The following is a 20,664-nucleotide window of genomic DNA, read 5'->3' as shown; positions in this document are numbered from 1 at the left end:
AAATCAATTAAGTATGGATAATAAAAAAATATTCTTATTTAATTTTTTTTATTTATAGATATTTTTTGAATTTAATTATGACAAACAAGAAAAAATGGGAAAATAAAAAACTTGAAAGTTTAATTATTATTAATTTATTACAGCAACATACATTATTTATACATTTACTTAAGAAATATATGTTAATGTAAAATGTTATAACAATATAATATGTTAATTAAAAGAATTTGTTTTATTCTTACAGTTCTGCCAAATAATAACATGATTTAGAAAAATTTTAGATAGTGAAACCCAACGCCTCACTTTATTTGATCACACGACCAGTTCAAAAAAAATCTAATAATAAATAAATAAACGATGATGTTATATAGCGTTCGGTGTCACGGAAAACTTATTTAGTATTATAATGTGTCCGTCTGATAGACGGCCGAGCTCCACAAAATGCTGACAAGAGAGAGATCGGGAACGGCTCCGGTGGGAAAGGAATTTCTTCTTTTCCCACACATATTATTCTATCGTGGAGTAACTAAATCGTTAACCAAGTTATATTAATTTAGGTTTAAATAGATTGTTGTTTTAACATTGAAAGCATTAGTCTTAGATATAGTTTAGTTTTAGATTAAAATTGTATTTTCATTTAAAATTCTAGCAATTTAAGTTTATCTCTATGAAATTCGTATTTTTATTGACCCTCCAATTGCAGCCCTCGTAACTGTGATATTAACAATTCAATTTAATATGTTCCAAATAAACAGCCTCATAATATCTATAAGTTTTGCCCTCAACTATTCTGTTATCCGATATATATTTCCTCATTAAATTTTCGGACCAAAACATTATATTTTCGTGAGACAAGTCTAAACTTTTACTAACGTTTTGTAGTAACAATAAATTTTCTGACACTTGTTTCTTTAATTTGTCAGATCTTACAGCTTCGTATTCTACTTTTGACGATATATCTGTAAATAAGAAAAAGAAAATATTTGTAGTTAGCATAGAAAAGAAAACAATATGCGAGCAGAAAAATCTGTGTTGACCACAGATTATCAAAGCTTCGGAACGACGGATAGAAGCCCGATTAACCGGACTAATTGTAATCATCATGTAGGCGGAAACGGACGTTCTTAGCTTTTCACTCGTTTGTGACCATATTTTTTGGAAACAACTAAGGCTTACTATGACTGTGTTAACAGATTGGAAGGTTTAAGTTCCGCCACCAAACACGCAATAAGTAATTCAAAACTGGTCAGAATGAGTAAAACAGAGTGTCTTAACACTAGCTAAATAAAAAATGACATTACAATACAGTAATTAATTTCAATACACAAAAAAACATACCTATATCAATGCTGGGTCTCTTTTCTACACTTAATGTCTTCAAAATATTTGTTAATATTTCTTCATCTTGCAATTTATCCAATATATCTCGTAAAGTATGTGAGAGACGGACAGACGGACAAAATGGTAGTGATAAACCATTATTTAACCATGAAGTATTCAAACTAGACATAATAGATTGTAATGTTTCAATTATCCATATTTTTTCACCACTAAAATAAAAAAATACCATTAATACTGTACAAAATCATATTACGCTATTATGGTGCAGTGGAAAGTTTGACTATAAATGAGGTTGTAAGTTCGATCCCCATTGAAGACATTGGTGACATTTAAATTATTTTCACTCTTGTTCTCTCAACTCAATGCCACTCTTTTATTATAAAGCTTGCTATATTCTGTGGGTAGAAGCGTGAAGCAAAAAATCTATATACTATTATATTAATAAAATAAGTGATGGTTTAGGGTTCAAATCTCCTTCAAAAGTTATGATATTGCTAACTTCTAAACACTTAATATGTGAAAGTAAAATAAGTAACTGCGCACTAATAATACATTCTAATATATTTCTATAAATAATATAGTTAAGGAAATATTCATTAATTAATTTTAGTTTTCAAAGCAACAATTTTACTGACGGAAGCAGATTAGATAACATTTGATTAACGAAACCAGTAGGATTCTAATCCACTGTTTGGATATTTTATTATAGTATTATTTGAGCCCAGTCGTGGCGCAGGTGCACAAGTGTGTGCCTGTAAACGAGACTGGTTGTGGGTTCGATCCCCACTTAATGAAATGAAATATTTATTTAAATTTATATTTTCATTTCTTTGCCCTGGTGTCGAGGCACAGAGCGTCTTTGAGTTGTGCCACTCAACAAGAATTTGGCCTGTGTCCAGAATTTGGCGGAAAGGGGGAAACGGAGTGTCTTGACACTAGGTTCCCTCTGTCTATCCTGCTGTGTGCGGGATTTAATAGAATATTATAATAATTTTCTGTTTTATTTTACCTAAAATTAATGTCAAATAGGTAGATATTATATGAAATAATTTATAAAAGATTTTAAAAAAACATACCTGTCCAATACAAGCTTCCTGTTCTTCTCTAAATTGAATTTTTTCAAATATATTCTTAATTCATCGATAAATCTGAAGCCTGAATCTAAAAAATATAAATTTAATCATTATTCAAAAAGTATTTTCACCTGCAAACACAAATCAAAACAAATCACATGCAAAGCGCGGTGTTGAGTTCCGCCACATATCACGACGAAATATTAAATTACCTGATGATTCACTCAACGAGGCTTCGAAAACATCCAAATCAAGACTTATATTGCCGTCATTTTTGTTCTTCTCACATTTATCCGCATAATACTGATGTAACATTGAAATTGGTTCTTTTGGAAAATCTAGTTGAATACCTACAACAAAATAACGAATTAACCTTAACTTCCTCAGTAATACTTAAACATTTAGGAAGTTAAACAAAATAATTTGGTTTTAGGAAAATTATGATTAGAACCAATATTAAATATTGACATACTCTCTCTCATATATCTCTCGTAGTCATTTACATTAGAATTTGTATGAAACGCACTGAACACAGTGACCAAATAGTCTTTTATATTATATATTTTCCTTTCAGTAGTTGCTAGGGATGTTATTAATATTTTCAACTCGTCTCTAGTGTTTTCCTGAAAGAAAAAAAATTATTACTATTATATCAAAATAAAAACGCAGAGGCGTGTCTAATTTTAATCCAAACAATTATGGGGTATTGATTCTCTGTTAAATATGGAAAGCTAAAAAAAGTCGGGGAAATATTTATTTAAATTTATATTTTCATTTCTTCGCTCTAGTATCCAGGGGAGATGCGGCGTTGGGTTCCGCCACTCAACACGCAATGCCTCCAAAATTCGGCGGAAAGTGGGGAACGAGAGTGTCTTAACACTTGCAAGATGGGCAGAGGGAACCTAGAGATAGGGATACAGCGTGAAAATTAAGTATTTACACTTGAAATAGACACACACTTGTGTTATTAAAGGATACAATAAAGAACTACATAATACTTACAATACTTTTATCAATACTGGCAATTTTCTGTGGTGTTGCTTGATTTTCGTTTTCATCATCAACACTTATATGAAATATGCCAGATTTTGAAGTTAATTCTTTATACAGAGTCTTTAGTGATTTTACTCTGGCCTCAGTACTTGCTTTTTCACATCTTAACACTAACAGTTCAGAGGATTCACTAGTGATGTACATCTGTAAGGTACAATAAATATAATTTGACATATCAAAATGCACAACAGAAAGATAAATGTATAAAAAAATTTTTATCTATACACATTTCCCTAAGCAAGATTTCTCTTACAATACAAACAGTCAAAACCTACATACATTTATTAAAAATCCTCATGAGTATATGAAAGATTAATTCATCAAGAAAACCAATAAATTATATCTATTTTTGTTAATGTTTAATAAGCAGCATTTCCTCTTGCCAGATGATAATTCTAAGCAATAATCCTTGGGTAGCATACCTACCGAGATGTTAATAACATAAATAAGTTGTGACAAGTGTAAAAGAATTTCGATGTAACTAGATAAGAAGGAATAACTTAGGGGTCAGAATGTCTAGACGGTTTCCAAGATTAAGGTTCAAGTCAACATCAAAATCTGCATACAAAATTTTTATACATATCAAAATATTTCTCTATTTAAATTACAATTTGTATAATATAATATGAACGATTAAAATGTGTATAAATTATATTTACACTAATTTCTTCAACAGATTCAGCAACTTTATCCTTTGTTTGTTTCAATAAGAGCTTATTCTTCATAACTTCAAGAGCTATATTGCAATGCAATGCTGCAATATGCGCCAGAACTAATTGAGGCGTTATTCTAAAACATATGTAATTATAGTGTGATTATTAATTGGTAAGCAAGTAAATACAGGATGAAAGAAAAGGTCATTGGCAAAACCGTGCGACTATAAAGGTGACTCTTGTAGGTTCGATTGTCATTCGGGGAATGAACTAATAAAATAATTTCATTTCCTCCCTCTAGTACAAAGTCGGTGTTGAGTTCCGCCACTCAACACGTATACCTCGAAAATTCGGCGGTGCGTGGGGAATGGAGTATTTTAACTCTCTAAATGATTCTACCCTGCTATATAAATATACAATATGAAGCTAAAACAAATAAGATTCTCCATTTAAAGGAATAAACATTATTCCAAATACCACTGCTGCGCCACGACAGTCTTCGTAATTGATATGTTCGTATTTGTAATTGATATGAATAAATTATACCTGTTATCCACCATATTATTTGTGATTTTAGTGTTAATTTGTGATAGTTGTGTGACTAGAGCATTCCTTTTGGCATATAAATGTGGCCACAGAGCATCGCCGCGGCATTTTACTAGAGATGTTATGTTATCTTCTTTTTATGTACATGTAAACAAAAGAAATACAATAAGAGTTAGTAAAAATAGTGTATGATTATTAAAATTATAAAAATAATCATTGTTTTTCTTACAACTTTATGCCACATATTGAAGGGAAGATACAGAGTGTCTAGTCTAGATATGTATGTCAATACACTACTACGTGTAAAATGACGGAACTCAACACCGCACATTATCCCATCACATTACCAGAGCGGATAAACGAAAATACTTCATACATCCAAGTGGGTATCTAGCTATTATTCATTATCGCTTATTACCTATTATCGCGTTTACACTCGGATGCTGTCACATTGCACCAGTATAACTTCTTTAAGGAACAGTTTAATCCATACATATAATTAAATTGTATCTAAAAAATCTATTATTGGTGGCATTTGTCTATGTAATAGAACCCAAATAATACAAATAATATAACATAAAATAAAATGTACAAGTATGTGACTATAAAAGCGACTGGTTGTGAGTTCGACCCTCACTCGAGGAAATGAAATATTTAATATTTTCATTCCTGCGCCCTGGTGTCGAGGCAAAGAGTAGCGTTAAGCAACACATAGAGCCTCCTGAAATCGGCGGAAAATGAGGAACAGAATGTTTTGAAACTAGAATCTCTCTGCCTGCTATTTACGGGCCCCAGTATGAAGCTGAAAAAAAATACCTTTATCATTAAAATTTTCATTTTCATATGTAGACACTATAGAAGAACTTGCAACAGGATTTGACAATGGTATGGCTGATTGCTTTTGCTGCATAGAAGTAAGACATTTGTTTATTTTAATCTGTAATTAAAGGTCATAATAATTATATGGAAAATACAAGGTATATACTGTAACTTTCTTTGTCTTGACATTAAAACACAATAAGTAAGAAATTATTTCATTCTCCATGTGACAGTGGTGATAGTGAGAATCGAATCCACAACCTATCACCTTTACAGTCACAAGCACCTATACTCCTGCACCACAACTGAGCTCAAAAACTTAATAAGAGATGAATTGAGAATTATTAACGAAGTATAATAATTACTACGGAAATTTTATAATTCCTATTATGTTAAATAACTAACTAGATTAACTTTTATCATACCTCTAAATCCTGATCGCAATCAACATTACACAATGACTCTGCAATAGCTTTTGTTTCCATCAGATTAACTTTTTTAGTTGATAATTCATTTGAGACATGTCTCAATATCCAAACACGTCGTTGTAAATCGTCGACACGCCGTCGTGCGGATTTACGTTGACTTTCTATATAATGTAATAATAAAATATATATATATGTTTAGGAAATAATAAATAAAAAAAATTGGAATAAGCTATTAGACATATAAAGAAAGCTATCGTGGCACAGTAGAAAAGCATTTAACTGTAAGAGTGGTTGTGTGCCCAATCACATTTTGTTAGAAATCTTCATTGCCTCGGTGGGATAAGACAATGTGCGGTCTTTGACTGACTACTCAGCGCAAAATTACATCTAATCATACCTTTAGAAGAAATTTTATTCATTAACTCATTTAGATTTTTTTGTGCCTGCTCCACTCTATTTTCTGCATCTGTTAGTCTCTCCTTAAGATCCATATTTTGCTTCCATAATTGCACAGGTTCAGGTACAACAATTTTTGAGTTACCCTAGGGTGAAAATAATATAAAAATATTATATAAATTGGGGTAATTTTAAATATTGTTTTGATAGAAAAACTTTGAATAAATGCTGTAACAAATTATTTGTCAGCTTGATTTATGTATAGTAAACATATAAGAATTAGCAGTTTTTGCTTATTTGAAGCCATCATGCAATGATTGTGGGTTCAATCACCACCTCAGAGCAGATTAATCACCTATTTCTTTTTATTTATTTTTTAAGTTTAGTTTTATTTAATTTTTATTAATTATACCTACTTAGATTTCTTTATAATTTTATTATTTTCAATAATTAAATTAATTGGTTTTAAACCTTGTTTTTATCTTTTATTATTTAACTTTTAATCTTTATACTGTTAGTAAGTGGATTGTTTAATAATATTATTGGTTTTAACATATAATAGTTAAATTAAAAAAATAGGTCAGTCATGGAGCAGGGGCACAAAATGTGACTGTAAACAGGGCTGGTTGTGGGTTCGACCGCTACTCACCACACAATATCATAAATTGTACAATAAAATGTTCTGTACATTCACAAAGTAAATGCACTGTATATTATGCTGGCTTCTTATTAAATAAAGAGATAAATTAGTTATTTATGGTATTGCTTATTAAAGTACTAAAATGTATTTATTATATCAAACCTCCTTAAAAGCATTCTTTTCCTTACATAACTTTACATCATGATAAAAAACTTGTAATCTTTTTCCACGTATTGCATCTTTTGCTTGCACATGTTCCATAAGACTACGCCATACCATATATTGGCCTCTACACATTCTTTAAATAAAAATTATGTTTTAATTCATCTATATATCAGCATCAAAAAGTAAATGCATTTAAATTATATAAATTAATTTAAAACCTACTGTTTCATTTTCTCACTGAGGGGAACTTTTTCTACCGGACAACCCATAGCCAGCAGCCATTCGGCGAATTTTTGTGGAATTTCATCAGGACTTAATTTTTCAGCACTCATTTTATATTTCAAATACAAAAGCAATAAAAGAAATACAATAAACAAATACAAGCGCTAAAAACGGTCGTTTTAACATTCAAATGTTGTTTTGTCGCTGATATTGTCATTTAACTGTCGTCTGTCACTGTCAAATTGTGTAAGGATTGGATACTCCTAAAACATTTTAGCAGTTGAGACGAATATATCTAGACATTTTTAATTTGATTACTTCTGATTTAATAACGTTATTCACTAGCCATTATAAAATAAATTATGCTTAAAAGGAATAAGCCTGTAAAATTATTTAATATAATAATGTCAAAAACTGTTTTGGTTTTGTGTTTATTCACCCCGCGAAATTTATTCATCCAAGTTTACCGGTTTGTTTTCTTGGTGGAAAAATATCGTTTTATTTTTTACGGCCTCTTGTCATTATTCTCTAATTGTCATTGTCCGTAGCGAATTGCTTTTTTTAAAATAAATAGGGTAGTTCTTAGATTCCACTTCAATAAACCTGCATTATAATGTCCAAGCTTCAGCAAAATTTGAGATTTACACACAGGTTTTAATATGTATATTTTGGATAAAAATAACAATTTTACAACTGCCATGATCACAGAACACATTTACCCAAAGGGCTAAGATACACGATTTTACATTTACAATGACAATTGACAGATCTATGACAGATCATCATATGTTATTTTTTAGTTTGTAGTTTTGTTGACTTTTTATTTATGATTTAATTATAATAAAATAATGTTGGGTAATTTAAAAGAATTTATATCAGTGGTCCAAGACGGGCTAACTTCAAATAATAATTTACGACAAACTTTACAAGAAGTACAAAAAGTTAAAAATATATTTAAAGAAAAACAAAAAGTAACTAACGAAAGCAAAGTTAACTACGGAGCTGGTGGTGCATTATTAGAAAAATATCAAGAGCAATGGGCAGAATTACATGAAAATGCTGACAAAAACGCAAAAGCTGCTGAAGAAGTTGATAAATTAATTATCGAGATACATGAAAGTACCAAAGCGCGCTTACATAGTGCAACAGAGCTGGCACAGAACTTAGCGTACTTACCAAACCTAACTGTTTCGGTAGCACAATGTATAGATAGTCTCAAGAATGTACAAGCCTTGATGGCTGATGTAGAAGACCAATTAGTTAAATTTGAAGACATAGTTGAGAGAAGTAATATGGAAAAATGGAAACTTGATCATCATTACCACCTTACATTGTATAAAGAAAAGAAAATGGGTATGTTATCTTATTTGATTATATATGTGTTGTTTAAAAATTAAATTGATACAGAAACCTTGGTTTATACCCAACTCTCACTCATTTTATATTTTATATTAACAGTTTGAACTCAATTAGCAATAACTATAATATTTCAGCTGGGCTGGAAGAAATACGGAATCAATTAGCCAAAGAAAACATTGACAGAAATAATGAGAGGGAAAGGAAGCAACTTGCTGACTTGCAAACTAAAAGAGAACACAGTGCAATTGCATTCCAAACTGACATTGCAAAATATCTAATAAGTGGAAATGTCCCATCCAGTAAGTTTGTAATTTTAGTAGTTTTGTGTCATATCCCACATTTGCGGTAGGCAGAGAGAATCTAGTGTCAAGACTCTATTCTCAACATTAAATTGTGACATTTATTCTTAAGTGAACTCAACTTCACACTTTCTCTTAACAGAGTGAAGAAATAACAATAATTTTAAAATTTAAGTAAAGTAAGTTTACATTCCTGCCAATTAAAAGTCTTATAATTTTTAATTACTTCATTTTGTTTCTTAGAAATGAGTCTGGTCATTTCAACACTTTTGGCTTGGTCCTTTTCACCTGAATATTTATATATATTTATATATATATTTATATATATTATATAAAAATACAAATTTATAGTTTACTCTTGGGAGTTCAACTTTAACAGGTCTGTCCTGTGTGCAGCCGAAATCGAGCTTAAGACTTTCTCTTCTTTCTAAAATATTTATCTTTAAAAAAATTCTGGTTTCTTATTTCAGCTCCATCGGCAGCCCCCAAAGTAACATTAGAACAGATACAGTTAGACAATGATCCTACTGACTTAGAGAAATTTCTAGAAGGTTGAAAATGGCAGCTGAAAATTAATTGTGGTGATATTCAGAGGTTTTATTACAAGTTACTTTTATTACACAGCTTTATTATAAGGAAGAATATTGACTTAAGTTATTTAATATATGAATAAGTTGTTGTTATATAAATGTTTATAAGAGAGTCATGCTAATTTCTTATGTTTGTTTTACATGTATTAAATAAAATTACTTTTCATAGATTTTTTTTGTATATTGATAATATGTCTTACATTTTTGAACCCATGTATAAGATTGTCTGAAACTAAAGGAAGACAGAAAATCTGTGCAAAGTACTTTTATTTCATTATAAAAGGCAAGTTTTATTTTTTATCAATTAAGACAATTATAATACTAAAGAATATAATGAATATTTTTGAAAATTTTAAACTAAAAGGATTGTATAAATAATTAACTGTTCAAATTTATAGAAAATAAAAATTTTATTTTAGCATTAAACACATACATAATTTAATTTTACTTTTTTTTCAACTGAAATTATTTTTCTTATTAGAGTCAAAACTACAATATATATATACAAATGTTTTTATGATTAGTAAAAAGTTTACACATTGTCAAATCTCATTGTTCTTCATCTAAGTTGTTATCAAAATGTTTTACCTAAGCAGTAAAATGTTTTGACAATTGCTAAGCCCCGGCCAATCCTTCTAAATGTTTCTATATCTTTGTCTATTTAAATTTCGTACAAACCTCACTTAAAAATTTTGCGTTTCTTATGGAGCTTTCCTACAATTTTCTATGTTTTTCGTAAAATTGGATGTAAATCCCCACCACCGTATGTAGAAATTTTAACTTTGCCCGGTAAATGATTTTTAATTAGGGAATTATTTTTCACAGACACGGCTTCTAAATCATCATCTGATGAAAAGTCTGATATACATAAAATCATATGTCTCTTTTTCGGCAGCGTCCATCTTAAAGTTTGGTGATTTTCTTTAACTACTTTAGACTCGTAATCTGTATCAGATGCAGGTCTTTTCGATTTATTTTTCTTGTTTCTTAGACTTTTACTTGGTCTAAGTTCTTTTTTCTCCCCCCTTGGGGGGCTGTGGAAGTTTTTTAAATGAATGCTATTTGTCTGTTTTGCGTTTAAATCGGGAAAATTTTGAGAATATATGACGACGCTATCAACAGATTTTTTTGTATGAAAATTATCTTCGAGATCTGTATCTTTTTCTTTGTCTTCCGAAGACTTTTTTTCGCCAGAGTTGTCGCTACTGCAACTTGTATTGCTGTTGCTGGTGCTGTACTGTTCCACTGCTTGCTTTTCAAGTTCCCGAAACTTTGTGTCTATACTTTCATCAGAATCTTTATACTGTTCCAAAGCCTCTTTTTCGAGTTCCTCAAATTTATCGATACTAGGTCGGAGTTTGGCAGAAATTTTTGGATTTAATTTAATAAGACCAGGTTTTAGTTTTGGTGGAGTTCTAACAATTGGTGTGACTAGGGGAGGGGCGCTCATACTAAGTACTGTGCTATAGAGAAGTTTTTTCCTTATGTCTTCCTTTGCTTTATTACTTGTCGTTGGTACTTGACCGTCTTCTACAATTTTTTTTGTTTTACTTGTTGGTTCTGTACCAGACTTTGTTGATGGTTTTTCTTCTTTAGTTTCGATTACGTCAATTATCGTACTATTTTGGTTTTGGGTTTGAATTGAAAGTAATTCTGGATTATTAATATTTTTTGATACAGTATTATTATTTAGATTGTTATTTAATTTATCTAGTCTCGGCGATATATTTTTGCCGGGCCACCAAACCAGTCGTTTTTCAACATATCTCGCAGGTCTGGGACCGGTGGGCGTATACCGGTTGACAAAAGTTTTATAGGGTAAGTATTTAGAGTTATTTGCTCGCATAAATGCTTGCACGCTGGAAGACAACCGACCAATAGCACGTTGATAATTTGATAACTGCGGAGGACGCGATGAATCGAACTGTAACTTGAAAATGTTTTCATAATGTATATAAAATATAAATATATTATATTTTTTTAAAGCCTACAGTGCTATAATTAACTGCTATACGTTTACCCACAACACTAGTAATGTTTTAGTAAAAGCATTTAAATTTTGATATATTTTTATGTATATCTATATTATTTACATCATCACAATAAAAACTACCTTATTATTCGAATCAGTGTGAAGCTGGGCATTGTCCAGAGTACAATTAGGGGACGTTGCACCGAACTTTCTAGATTGTCTCCGCCTCGCTCTTATCTTTCTCGAGACTGGCAATGGGCTTGGTACTCTAGGCCTGGCGTGGCTGGAATTATTCCATAAGTTGCGCACACCCTGTATTTTCGCTTTAAGAACAGCCTCTTCTGATGTTTCGATCGGGCCCCAGCGCTCGCTAGCTGCCGATCGGTGTCCGTTAATTGCTATATTATTAGTTTTATGATCTTGGATAGATTTAGAAATGGTTATTTATGGACGATTCTAAAGACATTTAAAAAATATCATGATTGTAGTTATAAATTTAAATATGATATTGAACACCGAATTTGCAAGTTACCCAATATTTTATTATAATATATAAACAAAGGTAATTATAATATAATAGAGTAAAATTAATAAAGAAATAATTAAAAAGTAAAATCTAACGCACAAATCATCATCGACGAGCATTTTGTACTGCCTTCTACGACGCGGTACCAAATTTCTATCAGAGTTGTCAATTAATTTTCGAAACCAATAGTCCACCTAGAAAAAAATTAAGTTTAATAAAGAACATTTATATAGCCTCCTATATTATTCTTATTTTTTGTACGTTAACGCTGTATCCCGCATATAAAAGGGTAGGCAGAGGGAAATCAGTGTTAGGATACTATTCCTGTCTTTCTGACACGATGCTGCGTACTGAGTGGTATAATTAGGTAATCGTCGCGCTTTGTGTTTTTACTTCCTCCGAGTGAGAATAGAATACACATCTATCGCGTTAAAAGTCAGACGCTGTGTCGTACTGCGCCACTACGGCCTTGCTGTTTTTTGCAACTCTATAAAAATCCTTATGGTGTCGGGGACTGACTAGCTAATTAAAGACGAAGACAGTAAAGCTAAATACCTCAGGTAACATCCAACATTCTGTAGGGTCCGCGTTTTCGCAACTGTTACTGCTATAATGCGAACTATTCTTATCATTTGTGCATGTGTAACAGTTTTCTCTGAAATTATTATTTACATTTATTAATCAGAAATATAGTGATATTCAGTCAGTCAGTATTACATTTATTTTAATGTATTACATATATTTTATTTTAGGTTTAGTAAGAGGAGTCCATTATAGGAATAATAAAAAAAATAATCGTATCTGGAATTAAACGAGCGTTTGGCGCTCCTTCCTTTTCTACGGAAAAGCTAAGTTAAAAATAACATCATAATATTTGTCATATCAGATATAAATGTTTTGATTTTAATTACCTAACATCATCGTAGTAGAAAGTCCCATAAAACTGAGCCAGTCTAGACTCCGGAATAACGTCTTTCACGCTCCTTTTATTACAAGTGCCATTTTCCTTACTATTACTACCAACTAAGCGTTGATCTAAAATGTTTTAAAATTTCTTTTACGCAATTATTGAAGTTTTATAAAATAAAAATTAAAAAGTAAACGTTCAACCTGATAAATTTTTACGATTATTTGATCCGCATTGAGAATCTAATGTGTCTTGCAACACTTGGTTTACTCGGCAATGTTGTGTCCAAAGGCGCTGCAAATTCTATTATATTAATTTTAACGTTTAAGAACCTGGCGCTATTTTCGTCTTAATTATTTGACAGGATTTCAGGCACAAGATTTTTTGTTGACTAAGCAATTTTAAATACGATTTTCTAATAACTGCGTACGAAAAGCGTATTTCGAATTATTTAATTGAAAAATATACAACACTTTTAAAGATTGGAAAAGTTAGATACGAAATAAATTATTCCGATTTAAAAAAAATACATTACCGCCCTGACAATGCGAAATTCTTTTATCTTGATAATACCTATATATACCTTTTTAGTATTCGTATTTTTAATGTATAATGTATTCGTATATCTAATAAGCTCTGGCTCGATTTCTTTTTCTAGAATCTTTTATATGATATCTACGTACATCCAGATTTTCTTTGAATATTTGAGAAAAGGATATTATGTACATAATTTACTTTTAATGAACGCAGACCATGAATGAATGAATGAATGAACGGATGGAGGAACGACAAAAAATATTCAAAATACTGTTTTAAATTTACCTGATTAGCTACAATAAATCCATCAGGTTGGTCAGAGGCCCAAGTGAGATCCGCACACAGGGCTATATGTGCCCAAGCAGATGAATAACGATCCACCTCGAAGTTCATTCAATGTGACATCACACGCAATATATTAATTATTTTCAACATAAGAAACAAATAAATATAATAGTCGTTAAATTTTAATAGATGAAGGAGCGGTAAAACAATAAACAAAAATACGACAATTGGTTAGACATTAGGTTAAATCAACAAATATAAAATTTTCCTCTTTTTTGATAGATACATGATTTAGATTTTTTTATTTTAATTTGAATTGTTTTCGAATTGACTATATTAATGTCATCGGGTTGGCTAGGCCCAAGTTCTTAGTGTTTGATGTGACACGGGTTATTTTTTACTATTTCTTAAAAGTAAAGAAATTAAAAATATAAATAAATGTAAAAATTTGCGAATGTTACACAGTTATTACGATTATATTATTTTACAATAATTTGATTATTATGAATTGGCGGGAAATTATTATTTCTTTACTAGCAACACTTAGGCGGCAATGGTATCCCTATTGCCCGGTGCGTTCGCTCGGCGCTCCTCGTCAAGTCGTCACGTCATTCTTCAGTCAGATTTGCGCAGGTGGTGGTTTTGGACGTATTTACGTACGCGCCGCCGGTTACCGGATAAATGGACCTTGACAGATCCCTTATTTTATTTTTATTAAAATAAAAATTTAATAAAACTTCCTATACGAAAGCGAATTTCGTAACAAAAGTTCTAGTTTTTGTGTCGTAGATTTACCTAACACCTATTATTTTAAATGTTTTCGTGAATAAAAAATCGATTTAGAGAGACTTAGTCTTTGTTGATTTTCATATTTATAATACATTGTTAGATTCGGCGACAAGTGAGGGCATCCTAACTGTTAGCGCAGGTGGAACTGGTTTTTGAAACTATAGAGTTCTGGTGATTAATATTTGTGCATGTGAATTCATAGTTCGCGATAGTCAAAGTGTACTTCGTGACCAGTGATGCTGTGATCTCTACAAACATCTTGGCGCAAATTCATCTTGCATGGTGAGTGTTCTATAGCTGCTTTACACATTCTCGGTCCTGGGCATTATGCAAGTACTGCGTAAGTACGTAACGGTCTCTCCAACGGCATTACTTTAACACAACTTTTGGATAAACGACTCGTTTCAACGAGGATTTATATTATATCAAATTATATAATTGTTTATTATAATTACAATCACATTAGCTAATATGAATTGATATTTTTTTTCTAATTATATATTTTATGTTTTTGTTAATCATCTGTAATACTTATTTAAAATGTAATTATACTTAATCTGATAATGATAAATATTATCAGAAAAACTGGGTCATTATGCTAGTTACAATAACATACTAATTTATCTATATTGTTTACGTTGCAGAATTATTTTCCAACAGCAACCAGATAATAGAAAATCTATTGCTTAATATTATTTGCTTCGTAGCTTAAAAAAGTAGCCTTTTACACATTATGTGAAAATATATATTTAATATTTCGTAGTATTTGTTGCTTTTACGCGTCTTGCTTATTGTTTCTAACAAGTTTTCTTACTTTATGTTGCAAATAAATAATATACTTACGTCTTGCGTTTTTATTTCTAACAGCTATAAGTATAAGGTGCACTATATCTCACATTCATTGTTAAACAATAAAACCTGTTCTCAATATAATGCTTGCTTGAGAAGCGGCTTTACTAGGGTTTCGTTCATGGATTCTACAATTATAAATCACGTTTAAAAAAAATTGTTTAAATTGATCGAGACAAAAAAAAATCCAATTAAGTACATACTTTTGCAATTCGTAGTTCTTGTGAAAGTATGTTATAGTTAAAAAAAATATTACAATACTTAATATCGTAATATGGACATGATAAACAATTTGAAAATAATATATTAATATGCCATTTTATTTAAATTTTAATATCATATGAAATTATATTTGTAATGTACTTATATGTACTTATAATTATATATTTTTCCTCACTCTTTAAATATATAAACAGCAATACTTATATCACTAAATAAGTACGTCTGTCTGTATTTAATCGTAATCGTTTGATGAAACGTCATTATTTATTTGGTGTACAATAGCCTATCTTAAATCAAGAAGAGCTGTCTCTGTCAACAGATCGTTAAGATTGAATTGAGTTGGCCATGTTTCTAATTTTGTATAAGATTTTATAAATGTAATAGCAGTAGCATTCGTGGCGAAGGGCTACAAGGATGTAACTGTACGCGACAGGTTGTGGGTTCGATTACCACTCAAGAAAATGAAATATTTAATATATTTTTTTTCAGTGTCGCGGCGTTAAGTTTCGCCACGCAATACGCAATGCCTCCAGAATTCGGAGCCTTACTAGGTTCCCTTTGACTGCATGTTACATGCGGGATAGAATAGCTTGAAGCTGTATAAAAGGGGCTGAAATAAAAAATTTTAGAAGTCAGATTCCATTAGATGGAACATAACGACGTCACAATTCTAATAATGCAAGGTCGACTTTTGCCCGTCCTTTGCTAGTGACGTCTTATGGACTTCGCTCGCCCGAGTTTTCAATGCACCGGCCTTGGCCCCATTTCCCTCAAATGGGTTGTCGCGTAAAGAACCTTTGGGGTCATTTGTATAAGAACAAAAAGTCACTGAAATGTCTATATTAGGTGGATCTCTTGGTTGCGAAAAAGTTTCTATTCAAAAATTTATTGTGAAATTTGGTCAAAAATATAACTTATTCTTTCTAAACGTTTACGAAATATAGCTAAATAATAAAATATGAACTAAGTAGCAAATAAAAACACGGTTCCTTTCCTTTTTAAACGTTCTAGCAAAGTTAAGTTTCCGAATCGATAGAACATCGAAAAGGTCAGAGCCATTTACTCAGATGAAATCTACCAATTTAAGAGATTCACTCTAAAGAGTGTTCGTAAAAGCTGTAAAAAGGTCCTCTTTTGGGCTGACCTATATTTAGGATACGTGGCGTCTTAAGCGGCCTTGGCCCACTTCCTAGTCGGCACCCTCGCCGGAATTTTGGCCTTAGAGTCTCGTATTTACAGATACAACCCCAATAGATGCCTAAAGCTTTATCGACCAAAGAATATTTTAGACTATGATATAGATATTAAAGAATTCGGACACGTACGCCATTTTCAGTTAAACACAAATCAGCGTTCTCTACTACGTATAAATGGACATGTCATAAGAGAAGGTTTACAGGAGAATGGAATAACGTTTATCTTGCTCTTTGAAAAAAAATGGTAGGGACCATTGAAATATATTATATATATATTTATAATTAAAATATTAGAGTTTGTAAAATAAGTAGAAATTATTTCCTTTTAATAATCAATATGTATACATTAAATACTTAATACAAATGTAATTTTTATTATTTTGGGTCAAGTTAAATTATTTTGATAAGATATAGCAGTAAACAAGTATCAAACAGTTACGCATTGTACCATGATTGGCATTTTCTATGGACTTTCACTCCCTATATCTTCAACGAAAATTTATACAGTCATGATCATACGAACGGATATTCATTTTTTTCTTCTAATTCACTAAAGAGCTACTAAGAGCTTCTATTAGAAGAAAAAGAAACAAGGAAAAATTAATTTTCTAAATACTCGAAACGGGTGAGTGTAGTACTCGAAACGGGTCTACATAATTTTTTTACTTATATTTACAACGCTAGTTTTTAGTAATTATTTGAGAATTTAAATTATTAGGAAATAAATTTTAATTAAGTCCTTGTTATAAACGTTATGTTAGCTCACCTTTGACACTTAATATTTAGTGAGACAGGTGTTTTTAAGAAGATAGTTATCGTCCCATATCCGCCTAACATTGAATTTGGATACACCTGTACCTATATAATATATTATATTTTACTTGTTTTTTTAATTATTTCATTTAAGAACAATAATAAACTCAAAATAGATTATCAAATTTTTAAACAATCTTTCTGTTGTCTCCCTGGCAAGGATATCAAGGTCTTTCTGAAATATATAAAAAAACTTTTTTTTTTAAATAATTATAACAGAAAGTAATAATAAAAACTCAATATAAAAAGTAAAATAAAATTCGTACCCACGAGTCACATAGTCAAATTTGAGGTGACTTCAAGAGTACTTGTCGGTCTTTGTTATTATCAACCCGTGTTCTCGCTGCACTGTTTGTATAGTAAGAAAGACCATAGGTTTGGGGTCTTTTATCTTCAAGTTTCTTTAGAATATAGAGACAAGATTAGAATTGAAGGTACTTATTTGTTAGTGCTTCTACAGAAGACAAGTGCGTGCACAGAGTTAACTTTAACAACAGTTTAAATTGCCTTTAAGTAAATTGGTATAAGATTATGTGTATATTAATGGTATTTCCCTGAGTGGGAATCGAACCCACAACGATCGCGCTTACAGTCAGACGCTGCGCCACGAGGATCGTTCAATAATATTAACATAATATTTTAAATATAATCTCTATACGAAACAATATGCAATAGTGCATTCAGATATAAAATAATGTGTGGTCGTTAACAGAATAGAAATTAATGAATCCGGATTACCACAGAAACGTATGCTGTGCCATCTGACGTAACGCGGCGCGTGGACGGACGTAACCATTGCGAATATTGAACGGGTTATTGCATGTTTTATGTTATTTATTTTATTAAATAGAAGTTTCAATCATTATGTGATGATCACTATTGAATTAATAATTAGATTTCTTATTTAAAAAAGAATAAACTTAATGATTTTAGATAGATGAGCCATGATGGTGGCAGATCCGTGGAACTATTTTATTTAGCATTGGACAGAGCTTGGGAAGCCATCGGCAAAGTTTTAGGATTTAAGAGGCACCCAAAGAAGAACAAGATGTGCCTGTCTGAGTGAAGGAACATATTGGCACAGGCGTATCAAATAGCTATACCAAAGGCTTCGTCTGCTTTGTCAAATGAATATAGTAATAATCGTGCAGTCATGATGAATTTGAAAGCTTAATTAAATATTATTATAGTATTTAAACTTATTTGCATATGAAAACTATTACATTAATTTCTACCCAAAGATACATGTCGGTACGTCGTCATGCAGTTATAATTTAACAAGTACAATTGTACAAAAATGACTTCTTAATTTTACATGATAAATCTAACACAAAGGAAAGAATTTCTTTTGGACAGCGCTAGTGTTAACCATAAAACTACTGGACATGTGTTTCATGGTGACCCACTTTTGAGCTTTTCTACTTTAGTTTTTACGCTTTTACAGCGTACTGTATAGCCTGTAACGAGTGTTACAAGCAGCATTAATTACTGAAGTCATAAAGCTAAATAGGGAACAAGCGACGTCCACATTACGTTTTGCAACTACTGGCAACACTTGAGTGTAATTTTGTTCTACTTTTTGTCCTTATTATATACATATAATTTCTCATATATACATACATAGATATATTCCACAAAGAACCCAGTGACAAATTTCTGTATATTATATCTCTATAGATGAGTGGCCGCCATGGCCATAGCAATTATCCGGAATAAAACGCGGCGTTAAGTTTTGCGAAACCACATGCATTGTCTCTAATTTAGGTAGAAAATGAAGTGTCTTGACACTATGTTCCCTCTGCATTACATGCTATATACGGGTATACCATACCATAATGTTTGATTATTAATTTATTACTAAGTAATCAAATGCCACGCACAAGCGTGGGATTGACGTAGCGGTTGTGAGTTAAATCCCTACTCCGGTAAATGAACTATTATCATAGTTCATTATATTCATTAATATTTTCATTTCTTCGCTCTCGCATCAAGGCAAAAGCGGCGTTGAATACCGCCACTCAACAAGCAATGCATTCAGAATTCGGCTGAGAGTGGGGAGCTAAGTATCATAACACTAGGCTCCCTCTGCCTACAATGCTACATGCGGGATATATCTTGAAGCTGAAAAATATAAAAAATAAATCATATGTATCAAAATACGTTTTAATTTGCCGAGATTAAAACGGAGTAAACAATGTCATTGCCCTCCACTCTCAAAAGCCCTTGCTGCGGAGTGGGCAATAAAACTTAACACTATTTTGAAATCCTCACCATCACGATACAAACTAACAGTGTTTATTTAGGACTGCTCGTAAATCAGTGGTGCTTTTTTTCTCTGTTTATTAGTTAAGTTTGACATACATATTACAGAGGGTTCTTGGGCCATGTATTTTGTGTTTATCCATGTCCTGCGGATTGTGGAGAAGGCATGTTTTGTATTAAGTAATTCCGTCATTTGGTTTTGGGATATCTTTTGATGATTTGGTGAGATGGAATTGTCAATTTCTTGCCTTGCTTGACCATTTCTAAAAGATCACAATATTTATATCAGTAGGCCGGTTTAAGGTCGTCGTCGTAGTTCGATCCTGACTCAAAGGAATGAATTATTATTTATTAACATTTTCACTTTGTTGCTCTGGCACTAAGCCAAAAGCTCGGCGTTGAGTTCCACTACTTAACACGCAATGCCTCAAAAAAATTGGTGAAAAGTGAGGAACGGAGTGTTTTAGCACTAGGTTCCCTCCTCAGCTGTTTACGTGAAACTGATTTAATTTAACCCCAATTTTTTTTATTTTACCAGTGCACAATTTCCTTAGTAATCTATACAAAATACGTTTCCCCGTTTCCGTAATTGAGAAGATATTCTATTATCTTTTAGTATCAATCGAAAAAGGGATGCCAGTAAGGTGGTCCCATACAGATTCGATTAGGATCTGGATGACGGGATAGCCACGAAGATAAGCCACGGAATCCCATAACGAAGA

General features: G+C 31.5%; 4 protein-coding genes across 5 annotated transcripts in view; 2 read left to right on the top strand and 2 right to left on the bottom strand.

Moving 5' to 3' along the window:
- Positions 1 to 118: 118 nt before the first annotated feature.
- Positions 119 to 7,567, bottom strand: LOC146533476 (uncharacterized). Its single transcript, XM_085194947.1, has 13 exons — positions 7,337 to 7,567; positions 7,112 to 7,247; positions 6,311 to 6,455; positions 5,911 to 6,074; positions 5,483 to 5,603; positions 4,667 to 4,799; positions 4,127 to 4,256; positions 3,417 to 3,611; positions 2,887 to 3,037; positions 2,627 to 2,764; positions 2,418 to 2,502; positions 1,339 to 1,550; positions 119 to 959 (listed from the first exon to the last, which is right to left on the bottom strand). Exons 1-13 carry the CDS (start codon positions 7,444 to 7,446, stop codon positions 721 to 723), a joined length of 1,959 nt encoding a protein of 652 aa, XP_085051073.1. The 5' UTR covers positions 7,447 to 7,567; the 3' UTR covers positions 119 to 720.
- A 382-nt stretch (positions 7,568 to 7,949) lies between these two features.
- Dysb (dystrobrevin binding protein dysbindin) lies at positions 7,950 to 10,026 on the top strand. The gene is made up of 3 exons (XM_085194949.1): positions 7,950 to 8,689; positions 8,830 to 8,994; positions 9,465 to 10,026. The coding sequence occupies exons 1-3, from the start codon at positions 8,185 to 8,187 to the stop codon at positions 9,548 to 9,550; spliced, it is 756 nt and encodes a 251-aa protein (XP_085051075.1). The 5' UTR covers positions 7,950 to 8,184; the 3' UTR covers positions 9,551 to 10,026.
- On the bottom strand, positions 9,772 to 14,283 carry LOC146533474 (uncharacterized). The gene is made up of 7 exons (XM_085194950.1): positions 13,812 to 14,283; positions 13,193 to 13,283; positions 12,994 to 13,117; positions 12,638 to 12,737; positions 12,171 to 12,276; positions 11,698 to 11,927; positions 9,772 to 11,514 (listed from the first exon to the last, which is right to left on the bottom strand). The coding sequence occupies exons 1-7, from the start codon at positions 13,917 to 13,919 to the stop codon at positions 10,309 to 10,311; spliced, it is 1,965 nt and encodes a 654-aa protein (XP_085051076.1). The 5' UTR covers positions 13,920 to 14,283; the 3' UTR covers positions 9,772 to 10,308.
- Positions 14,284 to 14,343: 60 nt separating this feature from the next.
- Positions 14,344 to 20,664, top strand: part of LOC146533473 (uncharacterized) — a 50,971-nt gene continuing 44,650 nt past the window's right edge. For both annotated transcript variants that reach the window (XM_085194946.1, XM_085194945.1), the window contains exon 1: positions 14,344 to 14,882. The gene's annotated coding sequence lies outside the window, so the exon portion shown is untranslated. The remainder of the gene's footprint in view (positions 14,883 to 20,664) is intronic.

This window comes from Heliconius melpomene, chromosome 12 (genome assembly GCF_056956725.1).
Source record: "Heliconius melpomene rosina isolate 202511_hmr_F chromosome 12, ASM5695672v1, whole genome shotgun sequence".
Lineage (NCBI taxonomy): Eukaryota > Metazoa > Arthropoda > Insecta > Lepidoptera > Nymphalidae > Heliconius > Heliconius melpomene.
This window is presented reverse-complemented; position numbering and strand designations above follow the sequence as displayed.